Source organism: Arachis duranensis, chromosome 9, assembly GCF_000817695.3.
Source record: "Arachis duranensis cultivar V14167 chromosome 9, aradu.V14167.gnm2.J7QH, whole genome shotgun sequence".
Classification (NCBI taxonomy): Eukaryota; Viridiplantae; Streptophyta; class Magnoliopsida; order Fabales; family Fabaceae; genus Arachis; species Arachis duranensis.
Window position 1 is genome coordinate 3,165,287 of NC_029780.3, and position 16,188 is coordinate 3,181,474.

Here is a 16,188-nt window from a genome sequence, read left to right on the forward strand (position 1 = left end):
TTTGTTTTAGAACCATGTTTTCCCTATATTTTACAAAGAGGATTTGTTTCAAAGACAATGAGAATTCATGCTAAATATTATTGCGACGACGAGGCATTATCTGAAATACAAAGGGGCTCTAGGCCGAGTTGAAATAGACTAACTGATCAGCATTCACTTGTGATAAAGACTTTGTTGCTGTATACTCTCGGCTCTCTGCTGAGCTATATGCTTCTTTTGCATCAATGGTTACATGAATTATCAGTAACTGGAGGGTAGAATTTGGCATAGCTTTGATTTTTTAGTTGTTGGAGGCAAATGTGATGTGATTTGAGGATCTTCTAATGCTGGTATGCAAATATTTAGTATCAATAAGATTATTAAAGTAGAAACAAGCTATAAATCATACTTGTATAAATCTCTTGTAAAGATGCAAAGCTATTTTTGAAGGGCATTCAACACGGGACGCTATGTGCACACGAGTTTTCATCTTTTCATTTTAAATAAAAATAAAACTGTTTTGTTAATTATAAAAATAAAATTCTCATCTACACTTTTTTTTTATATATCTATATTTTTATAGTATTTTTATTGTCTATATTATTTTATAAAAAATATTTGTATATAATTAATAAAATTTATTATTTTTATTAATATTCTAAATTTCAAGCATTAAATTGTGAGTTTTAATTTTTAAATCTTAAATCTTAATAGTTAAAAATCAAAGTGTAGTTCAAAATGTTGGCTAATATTAATAAAAAAATTTGTTCTTAGCATTTCTCTCTTGTAAAACATTCCTTTTTATGCGTGGATATAATTGTAATTTTATTTTGTTAACACCACTATAGCACTATTTCCCTTCCGGAAATGGTAGAGTAGCATCAGCCACTTTTTTTTTTCTTCTTAAACTCGTTGTATTTAGTTAGTTACCGACCACACACTCCATCGTCACTCTCTGCTCAGCCCACCACCGTCATCGGCGACAGTCCACAGCACCTAACATGGAGCCTGAAGACGACAAGTCAGAAACATCGACAACCATCAGCACCCTACCGGACTCGATCCTCTGCAACATCCTCTCCTTCCTCCCAACCAGAACATCCATAGCCACCAGCGTCCTCTCCCGCAGGTGGCGCCACCTCTGGAAGCACCTCCATGTCCTCAACCTTGACGGTTACTCCTTTAACACCCCTGAACTTTCACGAGACCACGTAGAAGATCGCTTCGTTGATTTCGTCAACGAGGTTCTACAACAGGTTCAAGTTCGTCGCATCCAGAAGTTCCGCCTCGAGGGTGAGGTGCGAAATTACTCCTGTACCCTCTCATTCTGGATCGACGCCGTTACTTCCGGGCCTCACCTCCAAGAACTGTACCTCTCTCTTTGGAACTCCAGTGGCTCCTTTTACACATTACCTTACAGTGTTTTCTCTTGCACCTCACTGGTCTCACTCATCTTGAAAGGTGATATTATTGTTTCTTTTGATAATCTTCAATCTCTTCAGTTGCCATCTCTCAAGAACTTAGACTTGGAAATAATCTCTACTGAACTTGACAAGCTTTTATCTCTCTGCCCTGCGCTTGAAACTCTAAAGGTCTTTATATTCTTTAATTCCGGTGGCATTGATCCAAATGAAATCCACGTGCCTCGTTCTTTGAAGAGATTAACTCTCGAGAGCGAAGCTTGCGATTCGACGGTTGATCATCTTGAGATACACACGCCGTCTCTTGAGTACCTTGATATTGCTTTAGTAGCTTGTTACTCGCAGATTTCGGTTAGGACTTATCCGAACCTGGTTGAAGCATGTCTGAATATTTGTTTTGATGATATGCATATTGATTGGATGCCCAAGCTTCTCAATGCAGTCTGCAGAACAAAATTTCTTGCCTTGCAAGCTTCAACAACCGCGGTAATGCTTAAGGAATGATGAAATTGATATCGTTGTGCTTAACTGCTTATGTGTTAAAACTAAGTCGACTACTCACATGAAGTTGTTAAGAACTGTTAGACGGTTCGATCGTCTAACGCTCCTCAAACCGTCTAACGATTCTCAATTATCATCTGAACATGAAGATATCTTCTTGTTAGTATCACCTAAAATTAATATCTTACTGAATTTTATGTGCAGTGTTTGATTTGTGTTCCATCTCTAGAGTTTCCCCAATTCTTCTGTTTGGTTAGGCTGCAAATTGGTTTTGAATTTTTCAACTCCAGAGTGCTAATAGACTTGCTTCACTGTTGTTGCAAGCTTGAAGCTCTCTTAATTCATGCATGTGAGGTATGATTACTTAATTAAATTCATTATTTTTGTTTTTTCTCTTCTCTAGCTGTTATTTGGTTGCATCCTTTGAGAAGTCTTGTCCCTGTTTTCGCTTTTCAGTCGGTAAGTTACGGTTGCTTGTATGGGGAACCTGTTGAACCTAGCAGTTGGACACAACCGGTGAGTGTTCCAAGTTGTGTCGTATCACACCTGAACATTATTGAGTTTAGAGATTATGAAGACTTGGAAGAGGAGCATGAATTCATTGCATATGTTATAGAAAGAGGACTTGTTTTGAAGACAGTAACAATTCATACTAGGACTTTTACTGATCAAGAGATAAAAGATCATATTCTCAAAAAATTGTCTGTTGTCCCAATGGGCTCAAGCATTTGCCAACTTAAACTTGACTAAAGGTTCGGCAAAAGAAAATTATTTAGGAGTATACTCGTTGTTGCTGCATTAAGAAGAGCATAGTTTCCTCCTTTGATATATATTATTGTGCAGTGTAAAATGTGTAAATAGTCATTCACAAGGATATTCTGTGAGTTGGAGTAGTTTATTTTTTGGCTATGGATCCATTAAATGGACTGAATATAGGTAGTTCTTTGACATTACAATTATGCAGCATGTGTTATATCAAACTAGATTTGGCATTACTCTTTTGTTGTTAGAAGAAAAATATGAGTGATTTGGCATTACTCTTTTGTTGAATCTTTTGCCTTAATGGAATGGTTTGAAGAGTTGTCCTTAGGGTGCGCTTTGTTTGATTTTAAATATACAAATACAAAGCAAAAGAAAAATATTAAAAATAGTAAAAACTCACATGTAGTTGTTTTTATGTAAAGGTGATAGTCAAAAATCATTAGATGATAATTTAATCAAATTTATCAAATCATCTAATAGTTTTTTACTATCAACTTCACATAAGACAATGCACGTGAGTTTTCACCATTAAAAATTTTATTTTATCCTTATCATTTTCTTCTCACCACTGTCACTATGATATCTCTCCAAGTCCTCAGACGTTCGTATAGTGAAGGAAATTTTATTAAGACGATATTCGTCATAGTTAACTGTTGTATAGCTATCATAACATTTGTTCCCTCCAAATTTTATATTCTTTTTGTTTGTGTAAATCTTTTCTATTTTAGATCTTTTACATTTTTATGTTTTTCATTGAAAATACTTTTTTTTTTAACTATAATTTTGTTAAATTATTTATCACCATTAGATGTAATTATAAACTCAACTTGTGTCTATTAAATTTATCATATTCTTTTTATACACAAATCAACTAAGAAAGTAAGAGACCGAATCAACCATTGAAGGTGTATGAGGCCTTACCGTGTTAGCTGAACAATTGCAAGTCAACGACATGAACATCGACCAATTCAATTTCAAAATCTTATTATATCAGTTGATTTGGTCTAAGACAATAAGATCTGAACAAAGAACAGACAGCATCTTTCTATGCCTAACCTGTATGAAGCTTTCCGAAGAAGTAAGGTTATTTTGAACCTCCGGGGCAACTGGAAATGGAAGAAGAAGAAGAAGACAATCTAGAAACAGCAACAACCATTAATATGGATATGATAAGCACCATACCGGACTCGCTTCTCTGCTACATCCTTTCGTTCCTCCCAACCAGAGATTCTGTTGCCACTAGCATCCTCTCTCGCCGGTGGCACCACCTTTGGAAAGAGCTTCAAGTATTGCACCTCGATGATGGTCCCTTTTGCACCCCTGAACGTTCAGCAGAGGAAATGGATGAGTGTTTTATTGCTTTCATCAATGCAGCTCTATCCCGGTTTCCCCACATCAAGAAGTTTCGCCTCTCCTGCGAGGTACTTTGCGAGGATGACTTTAGATCTTATATCAATGCTGTCACTGGACCCTACCTTCAAGAACTGTTTGTCTCTCAGATGTATTCTCTTGAGAATTATGGAGTCCCTTGTGGAATTTTCACTTGCCCTTCACTTGTGTCCCTCTGTTTAAAAGGTTATATTTCCATCGAAGATGAAGATCTTCAATCTGTTCATTTGCCATCCCTCAAGAACCTAGAGTTGGATGTCAAATACGTGAATGCCGACAAGATTTTAGGTTGCTGTCCTGTTCTTGAAACTCTTAAGCTCACCCTGGATCGGGTTGAATTTCCTACAATCCGTATGCCTATTAGTACATTGAAGAGATTAACTTTTCAAGACGACTATCATGGCGAAGTTGTTGAGCATTTGGAGATAGAGACCCCATCTCTTGAGTACCTTCATGTCTCGTTATGGGGTCGTTACCTCCGGTTGTCAGTTACTGATTTTCCAAACATGGTGGAAGCACATCTTGATCTTTGGAGTCATCAAGAGGATGAGCATATTGGTTGGATACCTGAGCTTCTCAAAGCAGTCTGCAAAACAAAATTACTAAGGTTGGGATCTTCAATAACCGGGGTAATGTGGCTAAATAGATGCAGCTTATTATGATTATTATCATTATTCAGATTTCACACTGGATTTATTATTATAGCATTGTTAAATTATGATATCTTGTTACACTTTTTACACACAGAGCTTGCTTTGTGCTCCACCTATAGACTTTCCCAAATTTGGTTGTTTGCTTCATTTGCAACTTCGCTTTGGATCTTTCAAATCTAGATTCCTACTAGACTTCCTTCATTGTTGTCATAAACTTCAAGTTCTCATTATTCAGGTATGATTTTCAACCTTATAGTCTATTTGTAATTTGCTTGCATCCTTTGAGCATAGTTGTTCCTTCTTGTCAGAATGAACTTCATGGTCATGGTCCTCCCTTGAACCAGAAATCAATGTTACAGCCAACCAGTGTTCCTAATTGTGTTACATCACACTTGAACACTTTTGAATTTGGAGGATATGAAGACTCTCTAGAAGAGCATGCTTTTGTTGCATATATTCTACAAAACGGCCTTGTTTTAGTGAGAATGATGATTCATACTTATACCAGTTATGGTGAAAAGATAAAAGATCATATTTTCAAGGAATTGTCTATAGTACCAAGGGGCTCCAACAAATGCCAACTTACAGTTGACTGACTAATCAGTATATGCTGATGGTACAGACTCTGACCTTTGCTTTCTGTAGAACTTTATGTTTTCTTGTGGTGTGCCTAATAAACTATGAAGACTAAATCTTTATTAAATTTCATGTTTCAGTGTTCACCTGAATCCTCAACTAGTTGAAGCTTTTCAATATGTCTACATTCAATAGGCTACACCAAACCCCACCATTGCTCCCGCAATGCAATGTGTAGTAGATACTGGCCAACCATAGTATGATGCAATCTGCATTGCACAAAACCATAAAATAAATACCATTCAACTAGTGGAAGTGGAGAAGACGAATAAGTGTGCCACATTAGTTCAGCGAAGCAAGGGAGTGCCACATCATCACTGTGTCTGCCGACTCAGCATCAGAAAGGGATCTAGAGATCAGTATGGTGCCTAAAGCTCAATTTTGACAATCACTATAATAAAAGTAGAATATGAGAAACCAAATTAATAAGAGTGATAAATTTCATGAAAATTTATTGCAATATTCTTACTAGTTACTGCTCACGCGTTGGATATGCTAATTTCGAGTTGTTTGAATGGATATTGAATTGTGCTTCCCTTGAATCCCTTGTTTTAAGACGTTTTATTTCTTTATATTATATTCCAAATGTCCATTTGCCATCCCTCAAGAACCTAGAGTTGGATATATCCTTTGTTAACCTCGATGACATTTTATCTGGTTGTTCAGTTCTTGAAAATCTGAAGCTCGCTGTACATAGAGGATTTCCAGTTGAAGATATTGACAAACCTTTTATCCATATGCCTCATTCGTTGAAGAGTTTAACCTTTAAAGAGAATCATTGTCATCCTGCCCTGCTAAGGTTTAATGATATTGAGCATCTTGAGATAGACACCCCATTTCTTGAATACCTGAATATCAATTTATGCACTTCTTGAGCTTCTTGAATACCTGAATATCAAGAAGATAAGACTGTTGGTTGGGTACTTGAGCTTCTCCAGGCACTCAGAAAAACAAAATTGTTGGACTTGAAACTTTCCACTACAGTGGTAATATTCTTCTCGCAGTTCCATTGTCCATTGAACATAATGTTTGATGTAACTTTTTATTCCAATTTTGATGAATTGTGTTATGTTTCAAGTGTTATATTTACTATCTTGTTATCTTCTGTATACAGTGCTTGCTTCGTACTCCAGCTGCAGCTTTGGATTTTCCAGAATTTTCTTGTTTACTTCATTTAGACTTTGAAATTCCACATTTTGACTCGGAATTGCTGATAAAATTCCTTCATTACTGTCCTATGCTTAAAGTTCTTTCAATTTGTAGATTGAAGGTATGAGCACTTTTCAAGTTATTTGTGAAAAACTGCATCTCTGGTCCTTTTATGTGCACCTAGGTTCCTCAAATATCAACATCTCAATAGAAAATCACTCTTTCAGCTGTTATGTAAGAAAAGTAGAAAACACATAGGCTTAGGATTTTAATCAAGACTACATCACTGTTGTATTAAATTGGTATACACATAGCATTTTTTATGTTTATTAATTGAGTATTGATGTTAGCCTTAAACTTAGCCAAATTGATGGATTAAAGGAAACAGAGGGGTTGTTGTTTAATGTTTTTCATTTTTTTTTATCTTATCATCTTTGTTGCCATATAAAATATTCAATATAAGGCCAATATCATGGTTTGCCAAAAGTGTACATCTAACTGAGTTGAATTTAGGTAATGATTGAAGGAAGAATTTTATATTACAATTGACTAGGCTTTTGCCAATCGTGTTTGTTGCCTTTGTAATGGAGATACTTCTGATATGATTTGAGGGCCATTTTAAAATTTTAATTGCCTGGGTAGCAGCCCTTTTGCTTTAGTGGAAATATTTGAAGACTCTAGTCTTGAGTGATTGCTTTGCAATGTCATCATGTTTTTGAGGTTAGAAGAATGTTGTCTGCACATATGCTTTAATTTGACTGAGGAGATATTATGAAGATTTATCATATGAATATGTATTTTTCCTCTTGTTATATAAATAAGTTTTTGGTCGTGCTACTCAATCAAAATAGTTCTCTCCTTTACTGGTTTTCAATCTATTTTTGCCTTCTCGGTGTTTTGAATACAATAGGTCAAAGTTGTTGAAGTTGTCTTGTTTTCTCCCTTTGAAGATTGATCTTCCAATTTTATTTGCCACTCCATGTCTACTTCTGAGCAATATCTGCTAGGTACGTTCATATATATACTACTAATAATTGTACAAAGCTCTAAGCTGGTTGCTATATACAAAGTGATTAACGATGTTACAAGGATAAGTATAGTTGTTTGTTTTGACCGAAATGATAGTTAAATAGTTAAATTTGATTTTCTGCTGTTGACCTATTCGATATCGTAATTATAAGGATGTAAAAATGATTAAACCTTATAAAATCTATGTCTAGCCGTCTAGGTACATTATTCTTCAAGGACCCAAATGAAAAAAAATAGCTAAAAATTTTAACCTGCAGTAGCAGGCCAGTAATCTGAGACATATATTCATGAATTTGACAAATGTTTTTTATATTTGGCAAAAGATCATTTTTGTCGTCCGCATTTTGCATGATTGTTTGCAGTGCCTTTAGATCAATTTTAAAGTAAACATTTATCTCGTTTAAAAGGTATAATTTGTAGTAGCTTAGATAAGATCGGTTTATTTAATTTTTTTTTTAAATTAGATTCGTAAAGTGAATAAATAAATCTTATTTTATAAAATATTTATAAATTAATAATAATACCTAAATAAGATAAAAATATGTAATAAATAAAAAATATAATTTATTATCGTTGTTGTTATATTCTTTTTCTTTTTATTTTCTATATCATTATTGTCTTTTTTTTTTCTTCTTCTCCGTGGTTCTTCTTAATAATGTCGGACTTCTTCTTTTTTTGTTTATTTTTTTTATTTTCCTTCATTATTATTATTGTCGTCTTTATTTTTTTCTCCTAATATATTTAACGAAATTATTGAGCAAAAAAATTTTAGTACATAAAACAGAAATTTTTGTATATAATACCAAAATTTTTAAAAGACTATAGGTCAAGAGTATTAAAATTCAACTAACAAAATTAGTATAATGTAAAAATTTTGGTGTATAACATAAATTTCTTTTAAGGACTACCTATTTAAAATATTGAAATCCAACTAACAAAAGATCACATGTTTATAACACTAATTCACACAACCAAAAGATATATTTGTAACAAATTTTTTTGTATTATATGCAAAAAAATTTGTTGAAAAAGGATAAAGAAAAAAAAAAGCGTGATGCATACATGCATTAGTTTTTTTGTAAGATTTATATCAACTTGATTAGACTTAATTATAAAAATATTTGTATATGTAGTATTACTGTAAAAAGTATTACGAATAATATTTTAGTTTTAATAATAAAATAATAATTATACTAAGTGAATGAAAATATAAAATTGAATTGAGAAATAGATTCAAAATGAAAATAGATCTTTTTTCAATTCTTTTAATAATTAAGATAATAAAATGTAATCTCTAATTTTTTAATTTTTTTATATTTTTTGTTAATTTCACTTATAAAATTAATAATAAGAGATTATATTTTACTTTTTCAATTATTAAAAAAAATCGAGAAAATCCATTCCGATTCAAAATTGAATCCAATCAATAAAATTTACCAAAAATAAAATTCAGTCTAATTGGTTAGCACAATTTTGGTTGATTTCCAAATTTAGATTTAATCCAATTAGATGAGGTTTTATTTGGATTAATTCGAATTTAAATATCACCGTGGGTTGAGAGTTCATTTTTTTGGATATGCCAGGATTGTGTGTGTTATTCCTTTATGAAAAATAAGGGTGCTAGACATGGATATAGGACAACCTTTTCTAAAATATGGGAGAAGAAATCGGACTGTCTAATTTTTTTGTTAAAAAATTTAGCCCAACCAATAGAACGGTCCAATTTGTTTTGGAGGGAGAATTTGAATTTTGACAAACTAATTAGACCATCCGATTTTCATATAGGTTTATTTTTTTATTTTGCAAAAATCAAATCGAACCGTGCGATTTAATTATTATATATTTTATTTAAATTCGTCAATAGTAATCGATAGGTCCGATTTGTTATATATATAAAAGTGTGTGTAACTCGTATTCGAGTTATGAGTTCTCTCGTTGTTGTTGTTGTTCTTCTTCCTCTCTCAACTCCTCTATCTCTATTCTTTCGTATCAAATAAAAAAAATATGATAGTGAAGTTCTTATTCCAATGTGAGTGAGAAAGATGGATGATAAATTCCTACTAAAAGTATATTACTTCGGTCAGATTTTATTACAAATATTTGAAGGAGTAAAATTTATTTGTGAAAATTCCTTAGATATTGTTATTCTATTCACAATCTCATTTGAAGAACTAAAATGTGTGATTTGTGAGAAGATAGATTATGGGTTGTCAAGGAAAATATCATATATTTTATACAGATATTCCATACCGGTATTTGGTGGATTCATTCAATTTCAAACAACTAATGAAGCGAGCATGCAAGAGATGTTTTCAATGTACATTGAAAGTCCCGCTCAGATATCGTTCATTGAGTTGTATATTGAATTCGAACAATTTGAAGCCGACCAAAATATTGAACGGGAAGATTACAACAGTGACAGTGAGGAAGAGTTTGAAAGCAATTACGAAATTGTTGGTCCAGACGAAGACGAAGATCAAAGTGACGGCACTATGGCACCAAATGTGACGGTCGTGGCAAATGCACTCGCAAACGAACATCTGTTTGAGGAGCCATCTTTCATGCGAGTTTTGGATTTGAAAGTCATGCATGCTCCGAATTTTTCGGAATATATGAATGCAAGTACGTAATTGCTTATATTTATACGAAGGATTAGAATTTTGTAATAATTTATGTTGATCGATGGACCAAATAGTTACGTGACATGTGATAATATATCTAATTAGCATTTGTTTATGTATTTATTTAGTTAATAATATTTTTAGTTAGTCGTTGAGTTAGTTAAATATTAATTAGTATTTATTTATGTATTATGTTTTGATTTTGTTAAAATTGAGATAATAATATCTTGATGTAAAGTTTATTTATATTAATATTGATGTAGTGAGTATTGATTTACTTTTAGTTTCAGTTATTAAATATTTGTGTATTAAATATTTACGGTATGGCTGTCGTCATGGTAGAAATTTCTATTGTCGCAGATAATGAATTTGCCGTGGGAATGGAATTTAGTTCTAGGGAAGCTGTTATTATGGCGATGAAAGATTACTATCCTATTTGCCGTGGTGAATTTGCCATGGGAATGAAACTAAACTGTCGCCTAAACCTATCGGTTGTATCCCACTCAATGCATTTAAAAGATATCAACAGCCCATAGCGCTCCACACAACTGAGTGCATGTAGACGTCTGCAGGAATTATGTCTGGATCAACACAATCAACACCATAAACAACCCACACAAACTGCTATACACATTAAAAGAAACAAATAATTACAATCTAAATAATAATAAAACTAAACCCGAAACAAATACTTCTTTAATAAAAACACATCTGGCCTTCCTGAAGATTATCCGAGGCCTTTCTAAAATGAGCAAGAGTAAGATATCTATAGCGTCGGTCTCCACGCTCCCAGTTACGCCACCTAATAAGATTTATTTCATTAACACAATTGGATTCTAAATATGAAGATACGATGCAAGTCTATAATGTTACCTATTTGCAAGCGAAAAACTACGGGATTCCCTAGGAACCGGCACAAGATATGGTAGACGGATCCAAGCCCGAGCTAGCAAAAATGTTCGTGGACCATCGATTTCCTTACAGTCAAAACGAGATGCACTGCATAATGTCCTATATAGGTGTGCTAGGCATGCCGATCCCCAACTATACTGTCCGGTACTGCCAAAATCACAAAGCAAAGGCAAAAACTTTCAGTGCACAGATGCCCCAGACTTATCTTCAAACAAGATTGTACCAAATAACAACATAGTGTGACACTTCACGTACCTCTACATGTTGTTTTCGCCAATCAACTGTAAACGTTCTTTTAAATCCTGAAGCCATGTCAGTTTTATGCAGCCTCCTCTACAGTCCGACTTTCTCGGTGCAACCCCAAATTGGTGCAAACACTCCACCTCTAAAAGCTTCAAAACTACTCATAGTCATCCCTGTGACTGGAAGACTGTTCGTCGAAAGACTAAGAATAACAGACATATCTTCTAGTATCACAATACACTCACCAACTGGAAGGTGAAAGGTATGTGTGTCTGGGTGACACCTTTTGACTAGAGCATTTATCAGTCTTTTTTGACATTAAACTATTCCAATCTGAAAAACATGATAAAAACTAATAAACCATAAATACTCTTTCACACTATGATTGTACCAATTTGAAAGCAGTGGGTGATTACATGTCAAATTCTGTAAACTCTACAAAAACATAACAAAGTATTAGTAAAATCATTAATAATTACTAATTTACTACTAAAAGTTAATAATATTCTAATTAGAATAACTAATTTATTAAACTCATGCTAAATTTTTTATTAATTAGCTAATTTAGTAATTACCATGTATGCATAAATACAATTAACCTACCAAATTAATTAACTATTATTATTAAAAAAAATTCACAATTAACTACTCAAGACATATTAATTAAAACCACACAACTATCATACATAATTTTATTAAATCCAATTTAAATAAATAATTTTACTAAATCCAATTTACTAAACTCCCGAGTAATAATAATTTAACTGCTAAATTTAATTAATAATCCTAAAAATTATTTTGAATACTTTTTAATTTTTAAAATTATGATATTATTATCATACATATTTTACTCATTCTTACTGTTTTCAATTGAGTTCTTACATAATTATTTATTTATTTAATCATAGATAACTCCTATATCACTAACAAAATTGAGTTCTTACATAATTATTTATTTATTTAATCATAAATAACTCCTATATCACTAACAGCCAATACTAACCTACTATTAATAATAACTAATAAATAAATATAATTCTTATTTAACTAATAATGTTCCACTTTATTAAAACCTCAACTACAATAATATATTTTTATCAATTAAAAATCTAACAATAAACAAATAATTATTACTAGAACAAAAATATATTATATTTTACAAAACCTAATTATTAATCAAAATTCCCAAAACTATTACCAAAAATTATACAACAATTTAACGTAATAATTAATTATAATTTCAAAAATTATTACAAAAAATTCTAAACATATATTTTTACTAATCTATCACATTACTCTATTTTTAATATTATCATTAATTAAAATATTCATTAAAAAGTTTACTTAATTGCAACAATTGAAAATTGGTTACTTACATGTCCTAAAATATCTTTATATAATTCGTGATAACATATCACGTTTTACAATTTATAGAGAATTTTGTGCATAAATCGTGATAGCATACCACGGTTTATGAGAGCCTATATATCTATAACAATTTATAAAGGGGATAGAGAAATTTGTTGTCCAATTTTTACTTTCCGTTTTAATCCTATTAATAAAGAGTAACTGATATATCCTTTTATTTTGAAAAAGGTCAAAAAAGTAAATTATTAATTAACTTTTTTTTCATTTATATTGCGCTTATTTTTTTATTCCACGCATAACTTCCAATCACTTCGTCTTCTTTCTTATTTCATTCTCTTCTTTCAGCTATTTGTCTACTTTTATTAATTTTTTTTTATCTCTTTGCATCTTTTTTTATTTATTAAATTAATTATGTATTATTTTATTTTTTTCTAAAAAATTGCAAGAAAAAAAACTCATAATTAACCATGCCAAAAATTTCTCCATTTTTATGATAACTATAAGAAAAGTGGTTATTGTTGTAAAATAACTAAATAAATAAGGAATATATAAATATAAAATAGAGAAATATAAATTTGCTCTTATCTCACTATAATATAAATAGTTATCTATTTACCAATATTATAAATATTTATATTGTAGTTTGAAATCACAGAGAGATAAGAGAGAGATAGAGAGTTTATTAACAGTGTATAAAGAGAAGAATATTATAGTAAAAGAGAGAGAAAAATATTTTTTATTGTTATTGTATATTCCTTCTACACCAGGTCATGCCTATTTATAGGCATACAAAAGCATTGATATTTGGTTTCATTAATTTTATTTTATATTGAGAAACTGAGTTCTCATCCTAGGAATAATGCACCGCCCATTAAATGGGCATCCACATCACAAGGCTTATCTTAACACTCCCCTTGAATGATCATTTAGGAATATGCCTGTTAAAACCTTACTAAAAAAAATCCAATGAAAAAAAATCTTAGTGAAGGAAAAAAAGTACAATATCCTTTGTGATGGAGACTGCCTCATTAAAAACCTTGTAAAGAAAAACCTAATGGAAAAAAAATCTGACCAAGGAAAAAAGAGTACAGTCTCTCCCTCTTGCCGACATCATTTAATGTCTCGAAATTGGCGCATCCCAATCTCATGTACCAATCTTTCAAAGGAGGATTTTGGAAGTGACTTTGTGAATAAATCTGCCAGATTGTTACTCGAATGGATCTGTTGGATATCAATTGTCCATTGATTTTGAAGATCGTGAGTGAAGAAGAATTTGAGAAAAATATGCTTTGTTCTATCACCTTTGATGTATCCACCCTTAAGTTGAGCAATGCATGCTATATTATCTTCAAATAGGATAGTTGGAACTATTTATAATCAATCAGTCCACATGATAACAGAATATATTGGATCGAACTCCTGAGCCAAAAACACGCGCGACTTGCTTCATGAATCGCTAGTATTTTGGCATGATTAGAAGATGTTGCAGCAATCGTCTGTTTCGTGGACCTCCAAGATATAGCTGTTCCACCATATGTGAACATGTATCTTGTTTGAGATCTCCCTTTATATGGATCAGACAAGTATCCGGCATCTACATAGCCAACTAGTAGTGACTTGGATCCATAGGGATAAAATAATCCCATATCAATCGTTCCATGAAGGTATCGAAAATTTTGTTTGATTCCACTCAAATGTCTTCTGGTTGGAGAGGAACTATATCTTGCTAGTAAATTCACCACGAATGATATGTCAGGTCGCATATTATTAGCAAGATACATTAGCACTCCAATGGCACTAAGATATAGTACTTCAGGACCAAGGATATCTTCATTCTCTTCTTTAGGACGGAATTGATCCTTTTCCATATCTAAAGATCTTACAATAATTGGGGTACTTAATGGATGTGACTTATCCATATAAATATCTTTAAGATATTTTCTGTGTACGTTGTTTGATGAATAAAGATCCTATTTTTTGTATGCTCGATCTACAGGCCAAGACAAAATTTAGTCTTTCCAAGATCTTTCATCTCAAACTCTTCTTTTAGAGTTTTTATAATTGTTGGAATCTCTTCAGGAGTCCTAATGATATTTAAATCATCAACGTTGACAGCAATTATAATGAATCCAGATGCAAATTTTTTTATGAAAACACATTGACAGATATCATCATTCTTGAATCTATTTTTGGTCAGATACTCAGTAAGACGATTATACCACATTCGTCCAAATTACTTCAGACCATATAAAGATCTTTGCAATTTGACTGAGTATAACCCTTGCGAATATTCATTGGATGATTTAAATATCTTTAATCTTTCAGGGACTTTCATATAGATATCCCGATCTAATGAGCCGTATAAATAGGTTGTTACCACATCCATTAAATGCATATGTAGTTTATGATATGCAGATAAACAAACCAAATAACGCAATGTTATCGCATCCACTATAGGGGAATACGTTTCTTCATAATCTATATTGGGCCTTTGTGAAAAATCTTGTGCCAAAAGTCGGGCTTTGTAGCGCACAACTTCATTTTTCTCATTTCGTTTTCTCACAAATACCCATCGGTATCCAACAGGTTTTACATTTGCAGGTGTACGGACTACAGGTCCAAAGACTTCACGTTTTACAAGTGAGTCTAATTCAGCCTTCATGGCTTCTTCCCATTTTGGCCAATCATTTCTTTGTCAACATTCTTCGACTGATCTTGGCTCAAGATTCTTATTTTCATGCATGATATTTAATACCACATTATATGCAAATATTTCGTTGACAATTATCTTATTTTGGTCCCATTTCTTTCCTGTAAAGACATAATTTATCGAGATCTTGTCATTTTCACAATTTTCAGGTACCTGAATGTCTTCTAGCATTAAAATCATATCAGAATTTTGGACAACTACAGGTGTCTCTATTATGGCTTTTTCAACCGGAATCGTATTTACCTCTTTTCTCTTTCGAGGATTTTTTACTTTGAAACCAATAGGCCTGCCACACTTCTGGTGTGTATTTGCTTCGGTGGCAATTTGTCCAACTGGAACATCAATTCGAATTTGGGTATTTTCCGCTGGTATATACGACTTGGTTATCCTCTCTGTATCAGAAAATGCATCAGGCAATTCATTTGCTATTCTTTGCAAATGTATAATCTTTTGAACTTCTAGTTCATATTGCCCTGATCGAGGATCTAAATTGATCAAGGATGATGCATTCCAATTAAGTTCCTTTTTCAGGAAGCTTCTTCTCTCCCCGTAATGTTGAAAATTTTGATTCATCAAAATGACAATCCGCAAATCGGGCTTTAAATACATCTCCAATTTATATCTCAAGATACCTTACTATAGATCAGAGGGAGAATCATATCCAACATATATCCCCAATTTTCTTTGGGGTCCCATTTTGGTGCGATTAGGTGGTGCAATGGGAACATATATCGCACATCCAAATATTCTTAAATGGGAGACATTTGGCTGCTGGCCAAATGCTAATTGCATAGGAGAGAACTGATGGTAACTCG

General features: G+C 32.4%; 2 protein-coding genes across 3 annotated transcripts; both read left to right on the plus strand.

Annotated features, from left to right (window-relative positions):
• The first annotated feature begins 715 nt into the window (after nt 1–715).
• LOC110272346 (F-box/LRR-repeat protein At3g26922-like) lies at nt 716–2,832 on the plus strand. The gene is made up of 3 exons (XM_016082871.3): nt 716–1,886; nt 2,106–2,255; nt 2,358–2,832. The coding sequence occupies exons 1-3, from the start codon at nt 981–983 to the stop codon at nt 2,649–2,651; spliced, it is 1,350 nt and encodes a 449-aa protein (XP_015938357.1). The 5' UTR covers nt 716–980; the 3' UTR covers nt 2,652–2,832.
• A 679-nt stretch (nt 2,833–3,511) lies between these two features.
• On the plus strand, nt 3,512–6,418 carry LOC107464104 (F-box/LRR-repeat protein At4g14096). Of its 2 annotated transcripts, XR_008002456.1 has the most exons (5): nt 3,512–4,681; nt 4,800–4,940; nt 5,014–5,321; nt 5,422–5,700; nt 6,008–6,418. XR_008002456.1 is itself a non-coding variant. In XM_016083011.3 (4 exons), the coding sequence occupies exons 1-3, from the start codon at nt 3,776–3,778 to the stop codon at nt 5,299–5,301; spliced, it is 1,335 nt and encodes a 444-aa protein (XP_015938497.1). In that variant the 5' UTR covers nt 3,512–3,775; the 3' UTR covers nt 5,302–5,321; nt 5,422–6,418. The 2 variants fall into 2 exon arrangements, 1 of the variants encoding a protein (XP_015938497.1); XM_016083011.3 differs by having other exon boundaries at nt 5,422–6,418.
• The last annotated feature ends 9,770 nt before the right edge of the window (nt 6,419–16,188 follow it).

What these genes read in the sequence shown, in the direction of transcription:
- LOC107464104 (XM_016083011.3), top strand. Translation starts at nt 3,776, where the DNA reads ATGGAAGAAGAAGAAGAAGACAATCTAGAAACAGCAACAACCATTAAT. An exon ending in TGGGATCTTCAATAACCGGG is followed by an intron (nt 4,682 to 4,799) that starts GTAATGTGGCTA and finishes TTTTACACACAG; the next exon opens with AGCTTGCTTTGTGCTCCACC. An exon ending in TTCAAGTTCTCATTATTCAG is followed by an intron (nt 4,941 to 5,013) that starts GTATGATTTTCA and finishes CCTTCTTGTCAG; the next exon opens with AATGAACTTCATGGTCATGG.
- LOC110272346 (XM_016082871.3), top strand. Translation starts at nt 981, where the DNA reads ATGGAGCCTGAAGACGACAAGTCAGAAACATCGACAACCATCAGCACC. An exon ending in TGCAAGCTTCAACAACCGCG is followed by an intron (nt 1,887 to 2,105) that starts GTAATGCTTAAG and finishes TTTTATGTGCAG; the next exon opens with TGTTTGATTTGTGTTCCATC. An exon ending in TCTTAATTCATGCATGTGAG is followed by an intron (nt 2,256 to 2,357) that starts GTATGATTACTT and finishes TTCGCTTTTCAG; the next exon opens with TCGGTAAGTTACGGTTGCTT.